Source organism: Passer montanus, unplaced genomic scaffold (genome assembly GCF_014805655.1).
Source record: "Passer montanus isolate IOZ18808 unplaced genomic scaffold, ASM1480565v1 scaffold202, whole genome shotgun sequence".
In the NCBI taxonomy this organism is placed as follows: Eukaryota; Metazoa; Chordata; class Aves; order Passeriformes; family Passeridae; genus Passer; species Passer montanus.
In genome coordinates this window covers 400,843-423,217 of record NW_024366615.1, presented here as the reverse complement: position 1 = coordinate 423,217, position 22,375 = coordinate 400,843, and the positions used below count along the sequence as shown (strand labels likewise).

The following is a 22,375-nucleotide window of genomic DNA, read 5'->3' as shown; positions in this document are numbered from 1 at the left end:
GCTTCATGAGTTTTGATAATAATTTTTAAGTAGCTTGTATCTTTTCCTGTGAACACAGTTTTTGAAGTGCAATTTCAAGGTTTTGTAGCAAAGCTGATTGTGATTATAAACTTGTGAGATAGGAATGAAACTTTCCTGATTTCTGCAGAGGAAGGCTGCTTAGAAAAGGTGGAGATCACATTTCTATTCACAGAGCTCTGGTGCAGCCTGTCAAAAACCTGAAGTGAACTGGAGGCACAGAGACCCAGATTCTTCCTCAATATGCCTATATATATACCTATTTATCTATTTTTATATTTTAAACAAGAATGTACATAAGGATTTCTATATAACATATTTTCTTGTTATATGTCCAGCAGTATTCAAAATTTCTTAATTTATTCTTAATTATCTTCATTTATTGAATTTCTACTTCTTACATTCAGTAGTATCTTAAATATCTTCCTAAATAATTATTTTTTACCATGTTGTTTCTGGTACTTAAGAGATGGTGGAGGAAAAGACCTCATTTGTTTGTCAGTTTTTTACCTTCTCCTTTAGCTCCTGCTTCTTAGGATTATAAAGTTTATTTGGGGACTAAACTCCAACTTGCTTTCCCTTTGGAAGGAGCAGTAAAATTGGTTATTTTGGCTAAGTAGAGCTGTCTGTCTTCTAACACTTGGACTGAAAAGTAGCTTGAGGATAATCTCACCACTTAAGTACAACAATATTATATAAAATATTAAATACTGCAATACAGAATGTCTTATTCAATAATACCTACTTGTAACAATGAGAGTAATTCTTCACTCAACAGTTTTCCCTCAGTTATTTCGTTAGAAATAACTCAGAGTCTAAAAGGGATACTACTTTTAGGGAATATATTCATTTCAGTATTTCAATATATTAATTATATAATAATATGTTAATATTAATAGATTTATATATCACTACAAAATATTATCATATTACATTCTAATATTAACATTAATATAAATATATTAATTAATAATATATTAATATAGAGTAATTGTTTTATATTAATATATTATTTTTCATTAATTTCAAGGATTTGGTTTATCCAGATTCCATCCATATCTGTGCCTTGGAATGGGCCCTGCAGTGACTGCTCAGTTCTTGGTGTCTTCTCTCCCTTCAGATTTCATTGGTTTTGTCACTGCAGTAAAATCAATCTCGTGGCAGGGAATTTACTCAGAGCAAGGAAATGTGCCTGTAATAAAAGTAGTTCCTCATGATCACAAAAACCTCTAACACACAAGGTGATGCTTATTTAATTAGCATTAATTAGTGTAGCTAATTCCAGAAGGAAATCACCCAGGTTTGGGAAAGATGATGTTAATTCCTGTCCTTCTACCCTTACTGCATATAAACCCTTCTGTATTGTACAAACCTGACACTTTTCTCCTGACTGTAAAACCACAAATACATCGAATGATAAACTAAATATGTGCTGTGTTTCACCCAGTTGAAATGATCTCCTACTGATTTACAAATGGTTGGGAGAGGATCATTATTATTCAGGGAAGAAGGAGTGAATATATTCTGAACACATTTCAGGAGAGTGCCCAAGGGCTGAGCATTGTCCTCCTGCACCTCAAATTCATTTCCTTCCAGCTCGGTCACCTGAGACCACCTCCAGCTGCAAAGTGAGGATAGAAAATGACATTTTATCAAAGTTGAGTCCAGAGAAGAGCTCCACGCTCCTACTGAAATGTTAAAGTCTGTATTTTTAGCGCAGAACGAATCCCAGGCATTCGGAATTACTGGCACAGAAATGTGAAATCCGTGCCTATGTATTCCATAGATGCAAATTCCTCATAAGGAAGCAATAAGAGCTGAAATGACATTATTCCTGAACAACCAGAGGCTGTTCTCACTCACACAGAGAGGCCAAGCCAGCCCTGGAATGCTCAAAACCATGTCCTGAAAGAAGTGCAGAGTCGGAGGAATCCTGAGCCCCCTGAGCCACCAGAGAGGAGAGGGAGATGCCCAGGAATGCTCCAGCAGGAAGTGCTTGTGGTTAAAAACAGGAGCAACCACATGAATCAGAGGTTTGAGGAGACAGCCAGACGACACTGATGGCAAAAAAATATTAATGCACAGAAAATAAAAATAAAAAGGAACCCGAGAAGAATTAAAAGGCAGCAAAAGATGCCTGTGTGTTTGGTTTCAGGAGAATAGAAGGGTAAAACCCAAATGGCTCAAAGTTTATACAATTAAACTTCCCTACTGTTAAAAAAAAATAAATCTCAATTTTTCCTCCTCTGCCAGCTGAAAGTTTTCTCTTAAACAAACGAATAAAACACACACAACACAAGAGTGCTTCTCATTTTCATCTGCACACCCACTAAAAGATCTCTGTATGACAAAGCCCAGGATGTTGCACTTTCAGCCTTGCACTGCTCCATGGAGACCCCTGGAGCTATCAGGGATAATCCATAACATTCCTCTAAGTGCTAACAAGAAGAATTTCATAAAAATATGGAAATGCACCATGTTTCAATATTGGACACGCGGGGAAAGCAATTTCAATTATCCCACACTGAGTAGGCAGGAAAAGATTTCCTGCACATAAACCATGTTATGCTACTGAGAAAATAATGTCATTTTCTCAGGCCTTTGCTTCAGAATGGAACAGACTCTTTAATGAGAAATGCTTTTTTATTTTTAGGGAGTAATGATGCGAAGGAGAGCATCTCAAAACAAAGCAACACCATCCTAATTTGTCCTGGCAGCAGGGCAGAACTTACCCAACCCACTGCACTTTTCCCCTGGAAGGAGATCAGAGCACTGCAGACACTCAGTTAATTTGTGGGGTTACTCACATCTGCAGATGATTAAAGAGATGCTGCCACTTTCCATGTGAAATGAGGAATATAAAAGAATAAATTAATGCTTGTACTGAAAAGAACTCTTTCCTCCCAACAAGTCCAAAATGCTCCTCAAGAAGGGTGTAATGGAGGGAGCATCCTGCTGGAGCCTGGAAGCTGCAGGCATCTGCAGCTTTAATAATAATTAACACGTTGATTTTAACAATAATTTAACATGTTTATTCCATCCAGTTTGCTCAGCTCATTAGTGAGGAAATGGGAATTGTCCAGGGTTAGGTCCTGGGTTTGTCCTGGGTTTCCTATTCCTTTTCTTTAACTATAATGTTAAATATGATAAAAATAGGTCAATCTAATAAAAAATGGGGTTTATTAGTGGGGGAAACATGTGATTCTGATGTCACAAAACTTTGCTCTGCTCTGGCTTTGCCAGAGTCTCTCCACAAGCAGAGGCTGCTCTAACCCAGGAGCTGCAGCACTGGCCATCCAGAACAGAGCAAAAATGGGGCTCTCACTAATTTTGGGGGATAAAATCCCCAGAGGAATTTTGGCCATGCCCCATATTCTTAGAACCACAATAAAACAATGAATATTACTATGTCTCTGCTTTTTTATTGTCTTTGGTTTTGCCTGTAAAGGGAAACATGTGGAATTTTTAGGTGGTTTTAATTATTATTATACATCTAATCCAGAAGATAAGAAATTGATTAGAAAAGAAATTGCTTTTGTTCTTCTGATGGTGCTTCCTGATCAAATAACAAAACTGAAAAGCAAAGAGGAAATGGGTATGTTCTGTTAGTTGTGCCAAACAAAATTCTGCTCAGCTGAAATCCAAACTGTGTTCTGATACAGTTATCTTGGTGGCACCAAGCAACTCAATCTAATTTTAATTTTTCCAAGGAGTCCTGGTGTGTTTTAAACATCACACACAGGAGAGATGCCTCAAACAAGGAGAGGGGAAAAGAATCCATTTCTTCTTTCATAAAATCTCTCCTACTCTCCTTGATTAAAGAACAGGAAATAAATTAAGTACCTCTAAACAGGGAGTAATTGATTTCTACAGGTTAACACAACTAATGGTGTGTTCTGTTAAGCCTCAGAAAAGTGAATACAAGATTATTTTTCTAATTTCATGCATGAAATCAATGCTTTCATCTCACCTGGCACAGGCTTTCAGGGGCTTACTTCAAGTCTATTTATTGGATCAACAGTTCTGTGATCAACAGCGGTGTCCCTTTCCTCTGCTCACTGATTGTAATGATGGGTATTTTGTCAAATTTTATGGGATTCAAGTCTTCCAGAGATTTTGATGGACATTTTTTGTCAAAACTGAGTGGTAACATCAATCAGGTTTCCACATTCTTGGGAATTCAGATTTCCATCACAGACAGCCCACTTACTTTTGTTTTCAGGAGCTCAGCTGGTGTTCTTATGGTAAAATCTTTCAAACCTGCTTGTACCTGAAGTGTCAAAACAATGCCAAAATCTATCAATATAATTTTCATTTTTGCGTGTAAAATTGGGCATCTGCTCATGTGCATTTAAATCTCTCTCTCTTTCTCTCTCTCTTCCAGTGATCCGAGCAAAAATATCCAGTGAAAAGGTGGTGCCTGCCAGTGATGATCCCCTTGATACCCACAAAATGATCCGGTATGAAATCAAACAAATAAAGGTACATGGAATCACTCAGCTTTTTTGAAGTTCAATGCTGATAACCTCTGCATCTTTCAGCCCAAAATAATTTACCCCAAAACGCTGGGAAAGCTGCTCCAGCTGCCCCCACAGTTAGACCCAGATGAATAAATCACACAAGGGATTAAAAAAAGGGAAAGAAAAACAAAGAAAAGGAAAATTTTAATGAATCTTTGCATTTTAAGGATATAGTCAAATGTTTGCTTACAGAAATAAATACATCAATGCCAGAGAATTCCCTTTCCTCCCACTGGCACTTCAATGTTCTGCTGCTACTCTGCAGCAGAGGAACTTGAGAGATATTCCGGAGGTTTCTGCTAAATAATGATATTTTGATGAAGAATTTTGCTAAATAATGATATTCAGGAGGTGTTTTTTGATATTCAGGTATTTTTTCCTAAATAATGATATTTTGATGAAGAACCTTGCTAAATAATGATATTCAGGATGATTTTTTGATATTCAGGTTTTTGCAAAATAATGATATTTTGATGAAGAGTTTTGCTAAATAATTATATTGAGGAGGTGTTTTTTTATATTCAGGAGATTTTGCTAAATAATTTATTTTGATGAAGAATTTTGCTAAATAATGATATTCAGGAGGGTTTTTTATATTCAGGAGTTCAGCAATATTTTTTTGATATTCAGGATATTCAGCAAAAATTCATTATTTGCTAAATAATGATATTTTGATGAAGAATTTGGCTAAATCATGATTTTGAAGGCACCAAAAATGTGCTTCACTCTGTGAGTGGTGTCAGCACATCTGGGTTTAGAGGATTCCTGATCACCTGTGCTCTGAGTGTGGCAGCTCTGCATGACCCAAACTTTGCAAAGAGAGGGGAGCATTTCAGCTGAGGGAGCAAACCCTCTGTTCATTGTGAGCAGGGATATTTGCAGGGCTTTCCCTTATACTCCCACAAACAAAAATCCATGTTTATGAAAGTTGCTGGGGAAGCAAACACCCAAAGACACAGATTCAGAATCTCACAGGGTTTCCCACCCTTTGTTCAGCTCCAATAGGGAGATATATTGATTAATGCAATTTGAGAAGACATGTCTTGAGCCCATGGAAGTCACCATCAAACTCACTGGTGCTAAAATGATAATTTACCTTTTTCTGGAACACACAAGAAGTAGATAAATTCTCTAAATTAAAATGTGAGAGTGAGGTGGATTGGCACATTAAAACGTTTGATTAATGCAATTTGAGAAGACATGTCTTGAGCCCATGGAAGTCACCATCAAACTCACTGGTGCTAAAATGATCTTGATGATGATCATTAAAATGATCATTTACTTTTTTCTGGAACATGCAAGAAGTAGGTAATCTCCCTAAATTAAAATGTGAGAGTGAGGGGGATTGGCACATTAAAATGGGCACAGGTGAGGTGGATTGGTGGGTTGGTTTTCAAGGTAGTTTCATTCTTCACTGAATCTTATTTTATAATTGTTGCACTTTTCCATTTACTGGGAACACCTAAGAAGGTCATTATGCATGGCTGCATGCTTTCAAAAACAAAATAAATTCAATCATTCAAGTTGTATCCACTGATAGAATCCCCCCACAGGAGCTTGAATAGGAGGAATCTTTGGTAAACAAGAATATCCAAAGTATTCACAGGGGTGGTTATCACCCGTGACTCCTGGTAAGGTTTTACAATTTCAGTAAGTCAGTCTCTACCTTGCTAAAACAAACCCCAAAGCTGTCCTCATCAGCCACTTCCCATCTTCTTAAATGTTAAAGATTTATTCAAACGTTTCCTTAATAAAACAAACCCCAAAGCTGTCCCCATCAGCCACTTCCCATCTTCTTAAATGTTAAGGATTTATTCAAATGTTTCCTTACACAAATAAATACATCAATGCCAGAGAATTCCTTCTCCTCCCACTGGCATTTCAGTGTTCTGCTGCTATTCTGCAGCACTTCAGGAGCTCGAGAGAAATGCAAATCATCTTCTACCTCAGCACAAACAAGAAGAATGAGAAACCTAATCTGAGTGATTATTTTCAGCCTATAATCCCACTCTTTAGCACACTGAAATCTATGAAATATATTTATTTATTGAAGTTGCTTTGGAGTTTCTCCCTAATTTTCAGCAGTGGAGGTTGTTCAAAACTCAGGCAGCAGGAAGAGGTTTATTTTGGTGCCACACTGGGTGCTTATTTAATTCCACACACTGAGTGTTTATTTTATTCCAAGTCAGCCAGGCCTGGACAAAGCAGAGATGTGTTTTTTAATAAAGATGCTCTACATCATCTCACACAATACTCTTTTCCTGACACAGAAATGGGCCAACTGAGGGCGTTTTAAAAACTTTTATTCCATTTAGACTAAGAACAGAAGGGTTGTGATAATGCCCACCCCTCAAATCCTTCCTCCTGACCAGAGAGCTCAGGACCAAACCTTCCCCTGCCCCAGGATCCAGCTCCCTGCTCCAGGCAGGGAGGGATTTTGGGAAGGGAAGGATTCTGGGGGGAAACCAGGAGCTCTGTGACCTGCCCACCCTCTGTGCACACAGTGTGACACCAAAATAAACCCAGCAAGGCAACTGTGCCTGATAAACCCCACAGGAGTGACAGGGAGGGGTAACCTCTGACATCCAAGGAATGTAACTGAGGTGAAAATTAAACATGCTGAACAATTAGTCTGCTGAGCAGCTGAGCTCAGAGCAAGAGCTTGAGCACCATGTCTCACCTCAGGTGGCAGCATTTTGAAGAATTTAACTCCACAGTGTGTGTGAAAGGGGAGGATGCCCTCTGCTCACCATTCCAGTCTCCTCCCAAGTGCTGCTGCTTTCTCCTGGTGCCCTGCAGTCCCACAAGCTGCAGGGTCCTTTGGGTGTCCAGTGGCCCTGACAGAGGGCTCTGGGTAATCCAGAATTCACAGAATCACAGAATGACCAGGTTGGGAGAGACCGCCAAGATCATCAAGTCCAAACCAGCCCAAACACCTCAACTCAACCCTGGCACCCAGTGCCACATCCAGGCTTTGTTAAACCCATCCAGGGATGGTGACTGCACCACCTCCCCAGGCAGCCATTCCAGAACTTTATCACCCTTGCTGTAAAAAACTTTTTCCTAATATCCAACCTGTATTTCCCTTGGCACAGCTTGAGGCTGTGTGCTCTGGTTCTGTCAGAGCTGCTGGAGAAAGAGCCCAGCCCCAGCTGAGCACAGGCACCTTTCAGGAGCTGTGGAGTGATAAGGTCACCCCTGAGTCTCCTTTTCTCCAGAGTAAACACCCCCAGCTCCCTCAGTCATTCCTCACCAGGGTTGTGCTCCCAGCCCCTCACCATCCTCGTTGCCCCCTCTGGATGTGCTCGAGTGTCTCAATGTCCTTCCCAAACTGAGGGGCCAGAATTGGACCCAGCACTTGAGGTGCTCTGAGTGCCCAGGGTGGGGGACAGGCAGAGAATTTGCTTTATGTAACACAGCAGGGAAGAACAGACCCCTCCAGTCGTCTCTTTTGAGCTGTAAAATGCATCTTAAATTAGCACCAAAAACTCACAAAAATTATCACCTCAGTGTGGGTTTTGGGGAGGGCTTTTAGACCACTCAGATGTTCACACTTTCCTCATCAATTGTCCCCTCTTGAAATGGGAACACAGAGCCCTTAGAGGTTTTATTAGACTGCAACATTCAGCACAATGCTGCTGTTTCTCTGCTCTATTGCTCTCAGGGTTGTTGAGCTGTTCCATTAATGGGATGACTTACATTCTGCTTCTCTCATTTTAAATCCAGTGCATTAGGCTTAGCATGAAAACGTTGTTATTCTAGATGGAAATATTAGATATAATTTGGATATTAATTTTCAAAAAAAAAACAAACAATGGGGCTATTCATTTTATAGCAATGGGTCAGCACATCAAGAAACCATAAATGTTTTCTATTACTGTTCTTTTCTTGAAATATTTACAGCATTATATTAAAGAGAGAAGATAATATGTGATTTATATGCAATTGAATATATCTTCACCATATTTTTGTAACTGACTTGATCATCTCACTCATTCTAAAACCTTCAAGCATAGCCATGTGCTGGTGCTGGTTCCACCCCTCAGGAGGACAGGGATGGTGTCCATACAGACTTTATGGTTCTGAGTGCTCTCAGACCTTTAGTAGGGTCACATCTCTCTGTCACCCAGATCCTCACCCTATTTTTCCATTCCAGTAAAGTCCCACCAGGAGCTCAGGTGAGCATGGACCAGCATCAATGCAGAACCAAATCCAGCCACCTTATCCCTCTGCAGGGAAATATCCATGCTTTTAGAGAAGGGAGAATATGATTGAGAAGATGAAATATGATTTGCTGAGTTAAACACAAGATTATAATCTTTAGAAATGCTGTAACAATTATATAGATCAAAACCAGAGATAAGTCAGACACTAATTGAAAAAAACAAACCAACAAAGCCACCAAAAAAACCTGCAACAAAGCACTAAACTCATTTAAATATTAACTAAATCTCCGTTATGCATTGCTGTGGATATTTGGGGGTTTTATAGCTAAATCAAGGTGTGCTGTCTGCACAAAGCCTCCAAAGCTGAGATCAAAGCTGAGATATCCATGGAAAATCTGTTCCCTACAAGGCCCTGAGGGTTTCTGAATGTAGAGAGAGCTTGAGGCAAAGTTCACCTGCAGAGCTCCCATGGTGGCCCTGCACAGACACATCTCCCTCTTCATTTTGCAGATTTTCTGTGATTCCCACTGCTGCTTTGGACAGGGTGGCAGTTTGGTTTGTGTTTTGGTCTGGCTGGGCCCGTTTGTTTTATTCTCCAAAACATTTCAAATCCCAGCTAATATTTTTGGATCAGCCGCGCAGTGACAGCAACCTTGGCTTCTTTCCCCCCTCCATAAATAAAGCTTCAGAAAAACCAACATATGACAGAGTGTTTTCTAGTGGCCCATGCTATTTAAATCCCCTGGGAGGGCTTGAGGAACACAAACACATTTTCCAGGGACACCAGCTGCAACTGGGAGAGCTGTGAGCCCCTGCCATTGTCCCCAGCTGTCAACACGTGGCATGATGTCACCGGGCTGGTGGTGGCACACGAGGTGATGACAGGCACTCAGCAGCACCTTCTGCTCCCTCCTCGCTGGCCTTGGGCACAGCTCTGCTTGTTTGCATCTTTTAATGCCTCATTTCTGATTTCTTTTTGGGGCTGAAATTGCTGGTTAAGGGGCAGCCAGCTTGAAAAGGGCTTTGATCCCAAATCTCTCCATTTTGGGGCTTGCAGGGTGGAAATCCTAAGGGCTGGGTGATGTTTTCCAGCAGTTATTTGAGAAGGTCCCATGCAGCTGCATTTCTCTTCACAGAGAAAAGCAAGGCACAACTTCCCAATGATATTTCTGGGAATCGCAGCTCTGAACCTCAGAGAAAGAAAAACCAATTCTTATCTCATTTGCTACTCTTGTGTTTTAAACCAAGTAGAATGCATTTTGGAAGACTGTTTACCTGAAAAGAATTAGTAATTAGATTCTAGTGTGAGTATTTTACTCCTGTGTTTTAAACCAAGTAGAATGCATTGTGGAAGATTGTTTACCTGAAAATAATTAGTAATTAGATTCTGGTGTGAGTGTTTTGATTCACTGACCAATTGAATCCAAGTGTGTGTGTCGGGTCTGGGGGCTGACAGTAACAATTCAAGAACAAAATTCAAATTCTAAACAATTGAGTTGAGTGCTTGTTTAGATTCAGTGTAATATAGCATGAAATAATATAGTACAATAAGGTAATTAATTAACCTTCTAATAAGATAGAGCCCTCCTTGTCTTTCTCCCCTCGTCAGTGTTGCCCTGCATTTCTGATAGTCCCACTGGTGAGAATTTGGGATGTGGAAAATCACTCTGCTTTGGTGACCAAATATGAAAATAATGCTCAGGAAATGCTCAGTTCCTCAGCACGTGTCCCAGGAGACCCCAACAGTGACCAAGAGAAAATTCCCCACAGGAATACACTGAGAAATATTTGCATTTTGGTCAGGGTGAATGCTGTCTCTGCATTGCTCCTTGAATGGAATATGCCACTAGAATATAAACTGAAGAGAAAATTTTAACAATCCATGAAATACGCTGAAAAAGCACATTTTAAAAGCTATAATTTAAAAAATCAAGACCTACTTAATTCCATGCTAAAATTCTTGGATGAATTTCATTAAGTGTAGAGAAAAAGTCCAGTTCTTGGTGTTTTCTCACATTAATTCAGACTTTGGAGCCTTCTTTAAAGAGACTCACCCTGTACTTCTTCCAGCTCTTTTTTGCAACTGTTTTTTCATGCTTGTTTTCCACTACTGACTCTGTTTCTGATCATTTTCAGATGTTTAAAGGATTTGAAAAGCTCAAGGATGTCCAGTATGTCTACACTCCTTTTGATTCATCACTCTGTGGAGTGAAACTAGAAGCCAACAACAAAAAACAGTACCTTCTAACAGGTAAAATGAGCAAAGTCAGTGCTCCTGGAGATTCAGAAGTGCTGCTTGGAGTGAATTTGCTAAAATATGCAAAAGAATGCATTTATGTACTAAATACAAACACAACAGGATGTAAAAATTGTGTTCAGCTGTAGTTATACTGTGGGCTTACACGTTTTCCACCCTTCCTGCAGCGCTCTTAGAGCAGTTCCAAAGGAAGGGAAGGTCAATGATGATATAATCAGTAAATAGAAGGAATTTTGATTCAGTATTTGCCATTATAATTTGATTAAACCAACAGTTCTGATTTTCTCAGAAATGCAAAGTTGTATAATGAGAAAACACCTGCCTGTGTCTGCAGGCCTGGGGTTCCAAGAGCTATAGATTTTTCCAGACATCCTAAAATCCACCTTAACTGCATTTGCATCCACCCCTTGCTGGCAGACTATCAACATATTTAGAAAAAAATATCCTTCTTCAATCTTTTACATCTATCCAGGATGCAATTAGGAGAACATTCTCTCTGTTATAATTAAATTAATTTTAAAAATTTTAGCGTACGTCTAATTTGATGAAATTAGTTAAAAGCTCGAGGTATTCTTACACTTCTAATATTTAGAAAGCACTTTATTGCTTTGATTTCTTGTGTTTTCGTGCTGCAGGCCAAATTTTAAGTGATGGCAAAGTGCTGATCCACTTGTGCAACTACATTGAGCCGTGGGATGATTTATCCTTGTCTCAGAAAAAGAGCCTGAACCAGAGGTACCAGATGGGCTGTGGCTGCAAGGTGAGTGCAGAGCAGATAAATTTAAATAAATCACATTTATTCCCATTTTTGAGAATAAACCTTGGTTCAAAGGAGGCTGTAATGTGAGTGCAGAGCAGATAAATGGAAATAAACACAGTTTATTCCCATTTTTTATAATAAACCCCAGTTCAGAGGAAGCTGCAGGTCAGACAGTAATTTTAGCGCAGATAAATGTAAGTTAATCATATTTAATCATATTTTTGAGAATAAACTGCCATTAAGAGGAAGCTGCAAGGTGGGTGCAGAGCAGATAAATGTAAATAAACACCGTTTATTTGTATTTTTGAGACATAAATGGAAATAAACACAGTTTATTCCCATTTTTTATAATAAACCCCCGTTCAGAGGAAGCTGCAGGTCAGACAGTCATTTCAGAGCCAATAAATGTAAATTAATCATATTTAATCATATTTTTTGAGAATAAACTGCCATTAAGAAGAAGCTGCAAGGTGGTGCAGAGTAGATAAATGTAAATAAACACAGTTTATTTGTATTTTTGAGAATAAATCCCAGTCAAAAGGAAGCTGCAAAGTGAGTTCAGAGCAGATAGTTGTAAATAAACACCATTAATTCACATTTTTGAGAATAAACCCCATTTCAGAGGAAGCTGCAATGTGAATGCAGGGCAGATAACTGCAAATAAGCACTGTTAATTCACATTTTTGAGAATAACCCCGTTTCAGAGGAAGCTGCAATGTGAATGCAGGGCAGATAACTGCAAATAAGCACTGTTAATTCACATCTTTGAGAATAACCCCATTTCAGAGGAAGCTGCAAGGTGAGTGCAGAGCAGATAAACATAAATAAACACCATTTATTCCCATTTTTAAGAACAAACCCCATTTCAGAGGAAGCTTCAAGGTGATGAGTGCAAAGCAGATAGATGTAAATAACTGTTAATTCACATTTTTGAGAATAAACCCAATCCAAGGCAGCTGAAAGGTGAGTGCAGAGCAGATAGATTTAAATAAACACCGTTTATTCACAATTTTGAGAATAAACCCCATTTCAGAGGAAGCGGCATGGTGAGTGCAGAGCAGATAGATGTAAATAACAGTTTATTCCCTTTTTTGAGAATAAACTTTGGTTCAAAGTAAGCTGCAAGGTGAGTGCCAAGCAGATAACTGTAAAAACATTGTTAATTCACAATTTTGAGAATAAACCCCAGTTCAGAGGAAACTGCAATGTGAGCACAGAGCAGACAGATGCAAAAAAACACCGCTAATTCCCATTTTTGAGAATAAACTTCGGTTCAAAGGAAGCTGCAATGTGAGCACAGAGCAGACAGATGTAGGTAGCACCATTAATTCCCATTTTTGAGAATAAACTCCAGTTCAGAGGAAGCTGCAATGTGAGCACAGAGTAGATAGATGCAAATAAACACCGTTTATTCACAATTTTGATAATAAACCCCAGTTCAGAGGAAGCTGCAATGAGAGCACAGAGCAGATAGATGCAAATAAACACCGTTTATTCACAATTTTGATAATAAACCCCAGTTCAGAGGAAGCTGCAATGTGAGCACAGCGCAGATAGATGCAGGTAGCACCGTTAATTCCCATTTTTGAGAATAAACCCCAGTTCAGAGGGAGATGCAAGGTGAGCAAAGAGCAGATAGACGTAGGTAGCCCCGCTAATTCCCATTTTTGAGACTAAACCCCAGTTCAGAGGAAGCTGCAATGTGAGCACAGAGCAGATAGATGTAGGTAGCACCGCTAATTCCCATTTTTGAGACTAAACCCCAGTTCAGAGGAAGCTGCAATGCGAGCACAGCGCAGACAGATGCAGGTAGCCCCGCTAATTCCCATTTTTGAGCGTGCCCGCAGTCCGCGGCGGCTGCGGGGTGCTGAAGGCCTCTCTCCCCAGATCACCACGTGCTACACGGTGCCCTGCTCCATCACGGCGCCCAACGAGTGCCTGTGGACGGACTGGCTGCTGGAGCGGCGGCTCTACGGGCACCAGGCCCGCCACTACGCCTGCATCAAGCGCAGCGACGGCACCTGCAGCTGGTACCGGGGCGGGCCTCCCCCCGAGAAGGACTTCATCGACATCAGCGAACCCTGAGCGCTCCCCGCGCCCAAAATCAGCCCCTGGGAGGCTCCTTCCATCCCACCCACAGCCCCGGCTCCGAGCTGCCCGCGTGCCTGGCCTAGAATCGAGCACCAGCTGTCCCCAAAGGGCCTGTGGGGCTGGCACTGGTGCAGGACGAGGGACAAACCTCCTGGAGGCACCTGCTCTGCTCTGTTATGCTTTGCACAGAGGGCTGGCAACGTCCTCCAAGGCACAACAAATCCCCTTTTTGCCAATATGAATGTACAAGAACAAATTTTGACAGAATTTTGCCCCCTGTTTTGATCACCTGCAGATTAAGAGCTCCCCGTGTTTCAGTCCAAATCTTTCCGATGAACTACGGGATGTTTTATAGAACTATTTTTTTTTTTCTGTATGAAAGTCTTGAATATGAAAGAACTATTGTACAGTGTATATGTAAAGTATTATAACAATGTGCTATTAAAAAAAAAGGATTCACAAATATTTCCTTATCTGTTGAAACGAGTTGAACACTTCTGTGATTAAAACAATCTGTGCTCCACATTTTGTACTTTCCTTATGTCACAGCTTCCTTTATCCACAGAGTTGTAACTTCCATTGATAACTAAATCAAGAAACAGCCCTGATAATCAAAACCCCTTTCCCAAGTCAGCATTCCTATGGACTAACCACACCTTGCTGAAGGAAAAGTCAAATTTTTAATCCATGGGTTAAAACACTAATCCATAGATTTAAGATTTCCATGGAACAAATTCCAAGCCCAAATGATGACAGGCTAAAAGTGCTCAGAGCTACAAAAACAATGTCCATCCTCAGGGCAGCTGCAGCCCTTAAAACCTCCCTAAATACATGACCAGTACTTGTACCCCAGCAGTGTTAAAACTTTGGAAACTCACCTGAAAATACATGCAATAAATATTGCATAACTTACACTGCAGTGATTTCTGGAAGCTCTCAGATATGTGACCCTATTTAATAGGATTTAATTGTTTTTCATTCATGAACACCCACCATAGCCTGTCAGTGAATTTGGCTACTTGTGAACTCAAACTAGAGAAGGGTTACAGCACATTTTGCCTGTAACTTTTTTAGTGTCATAACTTTCCTGAATTGGTGACTGGAGTTAGTAACTAATCCTTCACATACATATTTAAGGTTATAAAAATAATTCAATTCACAGCGGTGAAACTTTGGGAAGTGTAAATGCCAAAGTCCAGACTATTTGTTCCCCAGAGAAAAGGGGCAGAGCCCTCAGGCAGGATGGGAATCTCCAGTGGCTGCCTTTTCTGACAGATTTCACTATCTAAAGGACAGGTTTGGAAACACTCTTCTAAAAAAGATTTACTTTTTCTGTGACTAAGTGTATACATTTCCAGTGAAATGCAAATGGTGCAAGGCCAACAGGAAAATGTGTCATTATCCTTTGAGGAATATGTGTCCCTTATAAAGCCAATGTTTCACTTTTTATTTACTATAAATCAGTCTGGCTCTTTTAATTTACAACCTAAATTAAAACCATATCCATGTGCTGCCAAATGTAAAGCCCAGTTTGTTTTCTGCTTTACTCAAGACAAACCAAAATTTTCCCAACACTAACAATTTGGACCACAGACTTACATAAATGAAACAAATAACTACATTTCTTCCAAAAAAACAATTGATGTTGCAGTGACAGAGCTATTGGCAGAGCTATTTAATGACAGTGCTGTGCATTTATATTATTAATTTCCAGAAAGATTAAAAGCAGGCCTTATTTCCTTGTGTCAGATCAAACCAATACCTAGAGAAGCCCACAGAGCTTAATAACCACAAAGGTTAATTTTCAGTGTTTAATATTCAGTGTTTAATATTCAGTACCAGTCCTGTGGCATTTGTCTACAATTCCATTTTGATGGGATGGTGCCTTTAGAAGAACAGCAAACAGGTATTTTCTGCTTTTTAGCTCCCCAGAGCTCTGGTCCTATTTCAGTTTTACAGTAATCAGACCTGAACCTCAGCCCAGATTGCCTTCTCTGTGCACCTTGTGCACAAAGAAATGCTTTCTCTGATATTTATGGACAGACTATAATACGAATTGAGTGCCACAATTAGTTTTAAAAAATTTCCTACGTTTCCTGCTATAAAATATCCCTCATGAGGTGTTTCACAATGAAGGTCTGTCTGCTTTGATTTCTGGCTGAGCAGAAATCTGCCCAAACTTTCCACAATGGATGGTACCAAGATTTGTTTTTTTCCCCTCATATCAATAAATGTGGCAAGAAAAGCTTTACACAAACCTGGCTCAGAATGAGATTTCCCTGAGGAAGACTCTCAAAAGCCTTGACTACAACGTGGCATTCTGAATATGTTATTTTAGTATCAGGATTTTGACTGTAGTGGCATTGATACCTTATCAAGAGCAGATTCTTTTTTACAACATTTTCTTTTTCCTTCTTGAAACTGTGTTTGTGTTGCATGAGAGGGTGGAGCAGAAATACAGCCTGGCACAGCATTTTAATTTAATTTGAAAATGGCTTCACATGACTTTTGGTGAGAGTAGGGAAAAGAAGAGAGAAGGGAGACTGTGTAGGTGAACAGGGGAAAAATCACCACCTGGAATGTTGCTGGTGTTTCCTCAAGGTTCCAGATAGGTTTTAATTAAATTGTTCAGCAATTACGTTGGGAAAGCCGTGTTGTTTTTGCAGAGAACAGAGGAGGTGGGAATGGAGTAAAATAAAGGGAACTAATTACTGAGGGAAAAGCTACAGGTATGATTCAACCAGCAATGAGTTCAAAAGCCTCACGGCGTTTTTGTGATCAGTCTGGGATGAACGTTTCTGTTTCAAAAAGTGTTTCATTAAAGCAGCTCTGTTTTTACACAAAAGAACGGCATCTTTGTTTATTTACCTTGCACTGCCTAAAGCCTCGGCACAAATCAGCAGAGGGTGAAAGGAGCACCTCTGGCACGCTCAGCTGACCCTCAGTTCCCAGAGATTTGGGGCTTTTCCCTCTCCCCACATCCCCCTGAGCTGGTTTGCATTGAAGGGGGGGACAGCTCCAGGTTCCCAGTTGGAGAACAAAAAGGGAAGGAAAAAAAGCAAGAGGAACACCAAAAAAAAAAAAAATTAAAACTGTAATTGCCAAATTCTGCATCAACAAATGGCAGTGAGGCCAACTATTGATGGTGTGTTGAAAACCCAAAACAAAATAACATGATATGGTTTCAGTGCAGCATCAGAAGACTCTGATTTCCAGATCATCTTACAACCCACTCCAGAAATTCAAACAAAACGTTGTCTTGTACCACATTGCCTGATTATTTCCCAAGCCACAAAGTTCCAGATGCTTTCTTCAGGAGAAATAAAACCAAACAAATGAGTGTCATCACAGGCAGCTCTTGCAGCAGTTCTCAGTGGCAATGCAATACCCAAATGGATTCATTTTCTCTAGATTAATATTCATTACCATAGAAATATGTAAAAAAAAAATTATTTGGTTGTGGAGAATGACATTCAAAAGTTAAAAAAAAGGAGAAATAACTTATAAATTCTGTCTTTAATGAGCAATGTAGAGGAATGAAGACAGGGAAAACCACTTACAGGGTTGCTACACAGAAAAATATGCCATATAAACTTATAAGTCTGACACATTAGTTCTTGCCCCAAAATGAAATATTCTTTGTTTCTATGGACTGCAGTTTAGCAATGCACCCAAAAGTCCTGCTTTTTTCAATACAGTTACAGCCAATCTCAAGTTTGAAGGATCCCTTAAGAGTCATTGTGTCCCACTCCCTGCTCCTCATGGCTGCCTAAAACTGAACCACACCCTAAAACCATCATCCAGGTGCTCCTTGGACTCTGACATCTGTGTTCTTTTGCTGCCTGTGAGCACTGGGAATCAGTGTTAGCTCAGGTACTATGGACTGCAGTTTAGCAATGCACCCAAAAGTCCTGCTTTTTTCAATACAATTGCAGCCAATCTCAAGTTTGAAGGATCCCTTAAGAGTCATTGTGTCCCACTCCCTGCTCCTCACGGCTGCCTAAAACTGAACCACACCCTAAAACCATCATCCAGGTGCTCCTTGGACTCTGACAGGCTCATCTGTGTTCTTTTTCTGTCTGTAAGCACTGGAATTCAGTGTTAGCTCAGGGACCTGAAGACCACAAGTCACAACCACCCTGATTTTGGGTGAGTTCAAAGCCCTGCAGTGCCCAGCGCATCACCTCCAAAGACAACAAACACTGAGTGCACCAGCAAGGACTGGGGGGGAAACAAACCCTGGAAGTGACTCCTGCACTTTCAGAGCTGTCCAGTGTCTTTGTAGGCATTTAACCTCCCTGAGATCTGCAGCTGGGCAGCTGAAAAGTGACCACTGTGCCATCTGAGCACCCTCCAGCTCACCATCACAGTGAATTCAAGTGCTCACCCTGTCCCTCCCCCCGAAAGCTGCAAAAATGGCTTTTGGAGGGGGCAGTAAATGGGAAAAGGGGATTGTGTCCCCCAGCCCCTGTTTTACAGGCACAGAGAGCAGGGGATTGTGTCCCCCAGCCCCTGTTTTAGAGGCACAGGGAGCAGGTTTAGCCCTGCTGCTGGCACCTACCATCTCCTTGTGGTTCGGGTAGAACGTCTGCTCGATCAGAGGGAACTTCTCTGGGCCCAAAGTTTTGTAGACAGACACCAGCTGGGCAAACTGCAAAACAAAGCAGAGCAAAACAAAGCTCAGGAGAGAAACCACACTGTGCCCACATGAGATCCTACTCAGGACGTTTTGCTTCTTGTCCTGGGTGTTTGATAAACTCAGCAGACCCAGGGGTGCATCCTCTCTCCTCCTCCTCCTCCTCACCCATCCCTTTACCCCACCTGTGTGACTTCATGTACAGACCAACACAGAAAAACACCTTGAAAAGTTAAACCCTCACAGGTACAGGAGATGAAATACATGGGAATACTGGATTTCAGATATCTCATTGTCTGTATGTTTGAAGAAGATTCTGTAATGATAAAATCATTATAATTCTGCCTTTTCTGTCATCTTAAACCCAAAGTCCAGGCATACTTACCATTTATTGAGTGGCTGGCACCTCCCTGACATTGATTTGGCAGTGCTGGCAAAGAGATAAAAGTAACTGTGCCATGCTAAGAGGGCAGGTGAGGAACAGACTGGAGAAGTTTCATCTCCCAGGCTGCAGTCACGAGCCATTCCCACATGGCCATGGGGTGATTTAAAATGCTCCCTGTTATGCCAATCCTGTTCATGCTTTTTTACAGAAAATTCTGCGAGCCATTCCCACATGGCCATGGGGTGATTTAAAATGCTCTGTTATGCCAATCCTGTTCATGCTTTTTACAGAAAATTCTAATATAACACCACATGTTGTATCAGAATATTCTTGTCCCTCCACCAAAGACAAGGATGATTTAAACTGCTCCCTATTATGCCAATCCTATTAATGTTTTTTATAGAATATTCTGATATAACAGTATGTGTTATAGATGAGGATGATTTAAACTGCTCGCTGTTATGCCATTCCTAGTCATGTTTTCTATAAAATATTCTGATGTAAAACATAGCCATTCTTGCCCCACCACCAAAGATGATTTAAACTGCTCCCAGTTATGCCATTCCTATTCATGTTTTTTATAGAATATTCTGAAAAAACATGTGGCCATCCTTGGATGGGGCTGATTTAAACTGCACCACGTGTTATATCAGAATATTCTTGTCCCTCCACCAAAGATTGGGATGATTTAAACTGCTCCCTGTTATCCCATTCCTATTGATGTTTTCTATAAAATATTCTGATATAACAGTATGTGTTATAGATGAGGATGATTTAAACTGCTCGCTGTTATGCCATTCCTAGTCATGTTTTCTATAAAATATTCTGATGTAAAACATAGCCATTCTTGCCCCACCACCAAAGATGATTTAAACTGCTCCCAGTTATGCCATTCCTATTCATGTTTTTAATAGAATATTCTGATAAAAATGTGGCTATCCTTGGATGGGGCTGATTTAAACTGCACCACGTGTTATATCAGAATATTCTTGTCCCTCCACCAAAGATTGGGATGATTTAAACTGCTCCCTGTTATCCCATTCCTATTGATGTTTTCTATAAAATATTCTGATATAACACTATATGTTATAGATGAGGATGATTTAAACTGCTCCCTGTTATGCCATTCCTATTAATATTTACTATAAAATATTCTAATATAACATTACATGTTGTATCAGAATATTCTTGCCCCACCACCAAAGATGAGGATGATTTAAACTGCTCCCTGTTATGCCATTCCTAGTCATGTTTTCTCTAAAATATTCTGATATAATATCACATGTTATATCAGAATATTCTTGTCCCTCCACCAAAGATGGGGCTGATTTAAACTGCTCCCTGTTATGCCATTCCTATTCATGTTTTTTATAAAATATTCTGATATAACATCACATGTTGTATCAGGATATTCTTGTCCCTCCACCAAAGATGGGGCTGATTTAAACTGTTCCATGCTATGTCAATCCTATTCATGTTTTCTATAGAATATTCTGATTAAACACATGGCCATCCTTGGATGGGGCTGATTTAAACTGCTCCCTGTTATGCCATTACTATTCATGTTTTTTACAGAATATTCTGATATAGCACCACATGTTGTATCAGGATATTCTTGTCCCTCCACCAAAGATGGGGATCATTTAAACTGCTCCCTGTTATGCCATTACTATTCATGTTTTTTACAGAATATTCTGATATAGCACCACATGTTGTATCAGGATATTCTTGTCCCTCCACCAAAGATGGGGATCATTTAAACTGCTCCCTGTTATGCCATTACTATTCATGTTTTTTACAGAATATTCTGATATAGCACCACATGTTGTATCAGGATATTCTTGTCCCTCCACCAAAGATGGGGATCATTTAAACTGCTCCCTGTTATGCCATTACTATTCATGTTTTTTACAGAATATTCTGATATAGCACCACATGTTGTATCAGGATATTCTTGTCCCTCCACCAAAGATGGGGATCATTTAAACTGCTCCCTGTTATGCCATTACTATTCATGTTTTTTACAGAATATTCTGATATAGCACCACATGTTGTATCAGGATATTCTTGTCCCTCCACCAAAGATGGGGCTGATTTAAACTGCTCCCTGTTATGCCATTCCTACTCAAGTTTTCTATAAAATATTCTGATATAATATTCATTTAAAGCTCCCATGGCACATCCTGCCTACCTGTACTCTGGGCTGCAGCAGCTTCACACAGAACATTTACACATAAAACAAGAGAACTCTTGATTAAATGGAGATGAGTTTGGGGCTGTTGTTTCTCTTTGCTGAGCAGATACCTCTCCTCTGCTAAGAGCTGGGAAAGGAAATCCCTCCAGAGCCCGGGCTGAGGTTTCCAGGGAGCAGGAGGCTCTGGCAGCCCAAGGGCAGAGCTGTTCCAGGCTCCAGAGCCCTGGCTCAGCCGTGCCTGTGATGTGTTCAGCTGTCACTGCGCCAGCATGGGACATAAACAACTCAGCACAACACTGAATAGTGGGATTTGCTGCTTGCAAACAGCACAAAAAGCGCAGAACAATAGAACTCTGTCCATAATGCAGATAAAATACCTACTCTGAGGAGAGGCTCGGGGGCTGGGAGAGCAAAAAAACTGTTTAAAGGGGAAAAAAAAATACCCCAAGAAAGCTTTGCTTGCAATTCCAGCTGGCAGAGGGGACTTGTTTAATTTAGTGGTGTTTACTTAGGTTTGGTAAAGTACATCTTTAAATTTGGAGGGTCAGTGGAAAATACCTTCATGATGAGCAGGCTTCACCAAAAGCCTAAGGAATTGTAGTTGGGTTGTGGGCTGTGCAAATCAGGCCTCAAGGAAAGGAAATATTATCACAGCTACCAAAATAAGGTGGTTTGTGAATAGGATTCCTGACAACTTACCCAATATTTCAGTTCTGATCCAAGAACTGAATTCCAAATTCCACAAGAAAATACTGACCATTAAATACATGATTTTTGCCAAGCAATTGTTAGGTTTAAATAAATCTATTAACCTATCTTTAAGTAAAAACCTCCAAAGAAAAATAAAATCATATGATTGTGTTTCCTGTGATTCTTTCCCTACTTTCTATTCTATTTTCACTGGAAGGGAGCAAAAGACACTGAGAAAATGGCATTTTTATAGGGGTTGTAGCATTCATGCAAGAGGTAAGAAAGCTGTAATTGAGATTAATTGCTGGCAAATACTTGTTTACATAAAATAATATACTATCAACCACAGACAACAGACATGTATCACTCCAAAGTGTCCTCTAATCCAGTAATTCAGCTAGGAAACAGCAGGTAGGAAAAGCAGGTTTGAGTTTTTGAGGCAAAAGAGAGAAATCTCTCAAACTGCCACAGCTGGGGGATGATTTATCCTTTACCCTGCTGAGATGCTGCTTCACCTCTGTGTCTACAAATCTGGGATTCCTTGTCAATCATTTCTCCTCCAAAATGCAACCTGATAAATTCAGTCCCAATTCACACCAAATTTCAGCATTCTAGTTGTGCATCCATAAATTGCAATACATATTTTTTATTTCCCCTG

The 22,375-nt window shown here is 40.2% G+C and overlaps 2 protein-coding genes across 2 annotated transcripts in view; one reads left to right on the top strand and one right to left on the bottom strand.

Annotated features, from left to right (window-relative positions):
• The window catches only part of TIMP4 (TIMP metallopeptidase inhibitor 4), a 28,814-nt gene extending 14,479 nt beyond the window's left edge, over positions 1-14,335 (top strand). The window contains exons 2-5 of the mRNA XM_039708446.1: positions 4,403-4,500; positions 10,841-10,955; positions 11,597-11,721; positions 13,609-14,335. Coding sequence (XP_039564380.1) covers positions 4,403-4,500; positions 10,841-10,955; positions 11,597-11,721; positions 13,609-13,806 — 536 coding nt within the window. The 3' untranslated portion in view covers positions 13,807-14,335. The remainder of the gene's footprint in view (positions 1-4,402; positions 4,501-10,840; positions 10,956-11,596; positions 11,722-13,608) is intronic.
• The window catches only part of SYN2 (synapsin II), a 169,925-nt gene that overhangs the window by 64,254 nt on the left and 83,296 nt on the right, over positions 1-22,375 (bottom strand). The window contains exon 5 of the mRNA XM_039708444.1: positions 18,374-18,463. Within this exon, the coding sequence (XP_039564378.1) occupies positions 18,374-18,463 (90 nt within the window). The remainder of the gene's footprint in view (positions 1-18,373; positions 18,464-22,375) is intronic.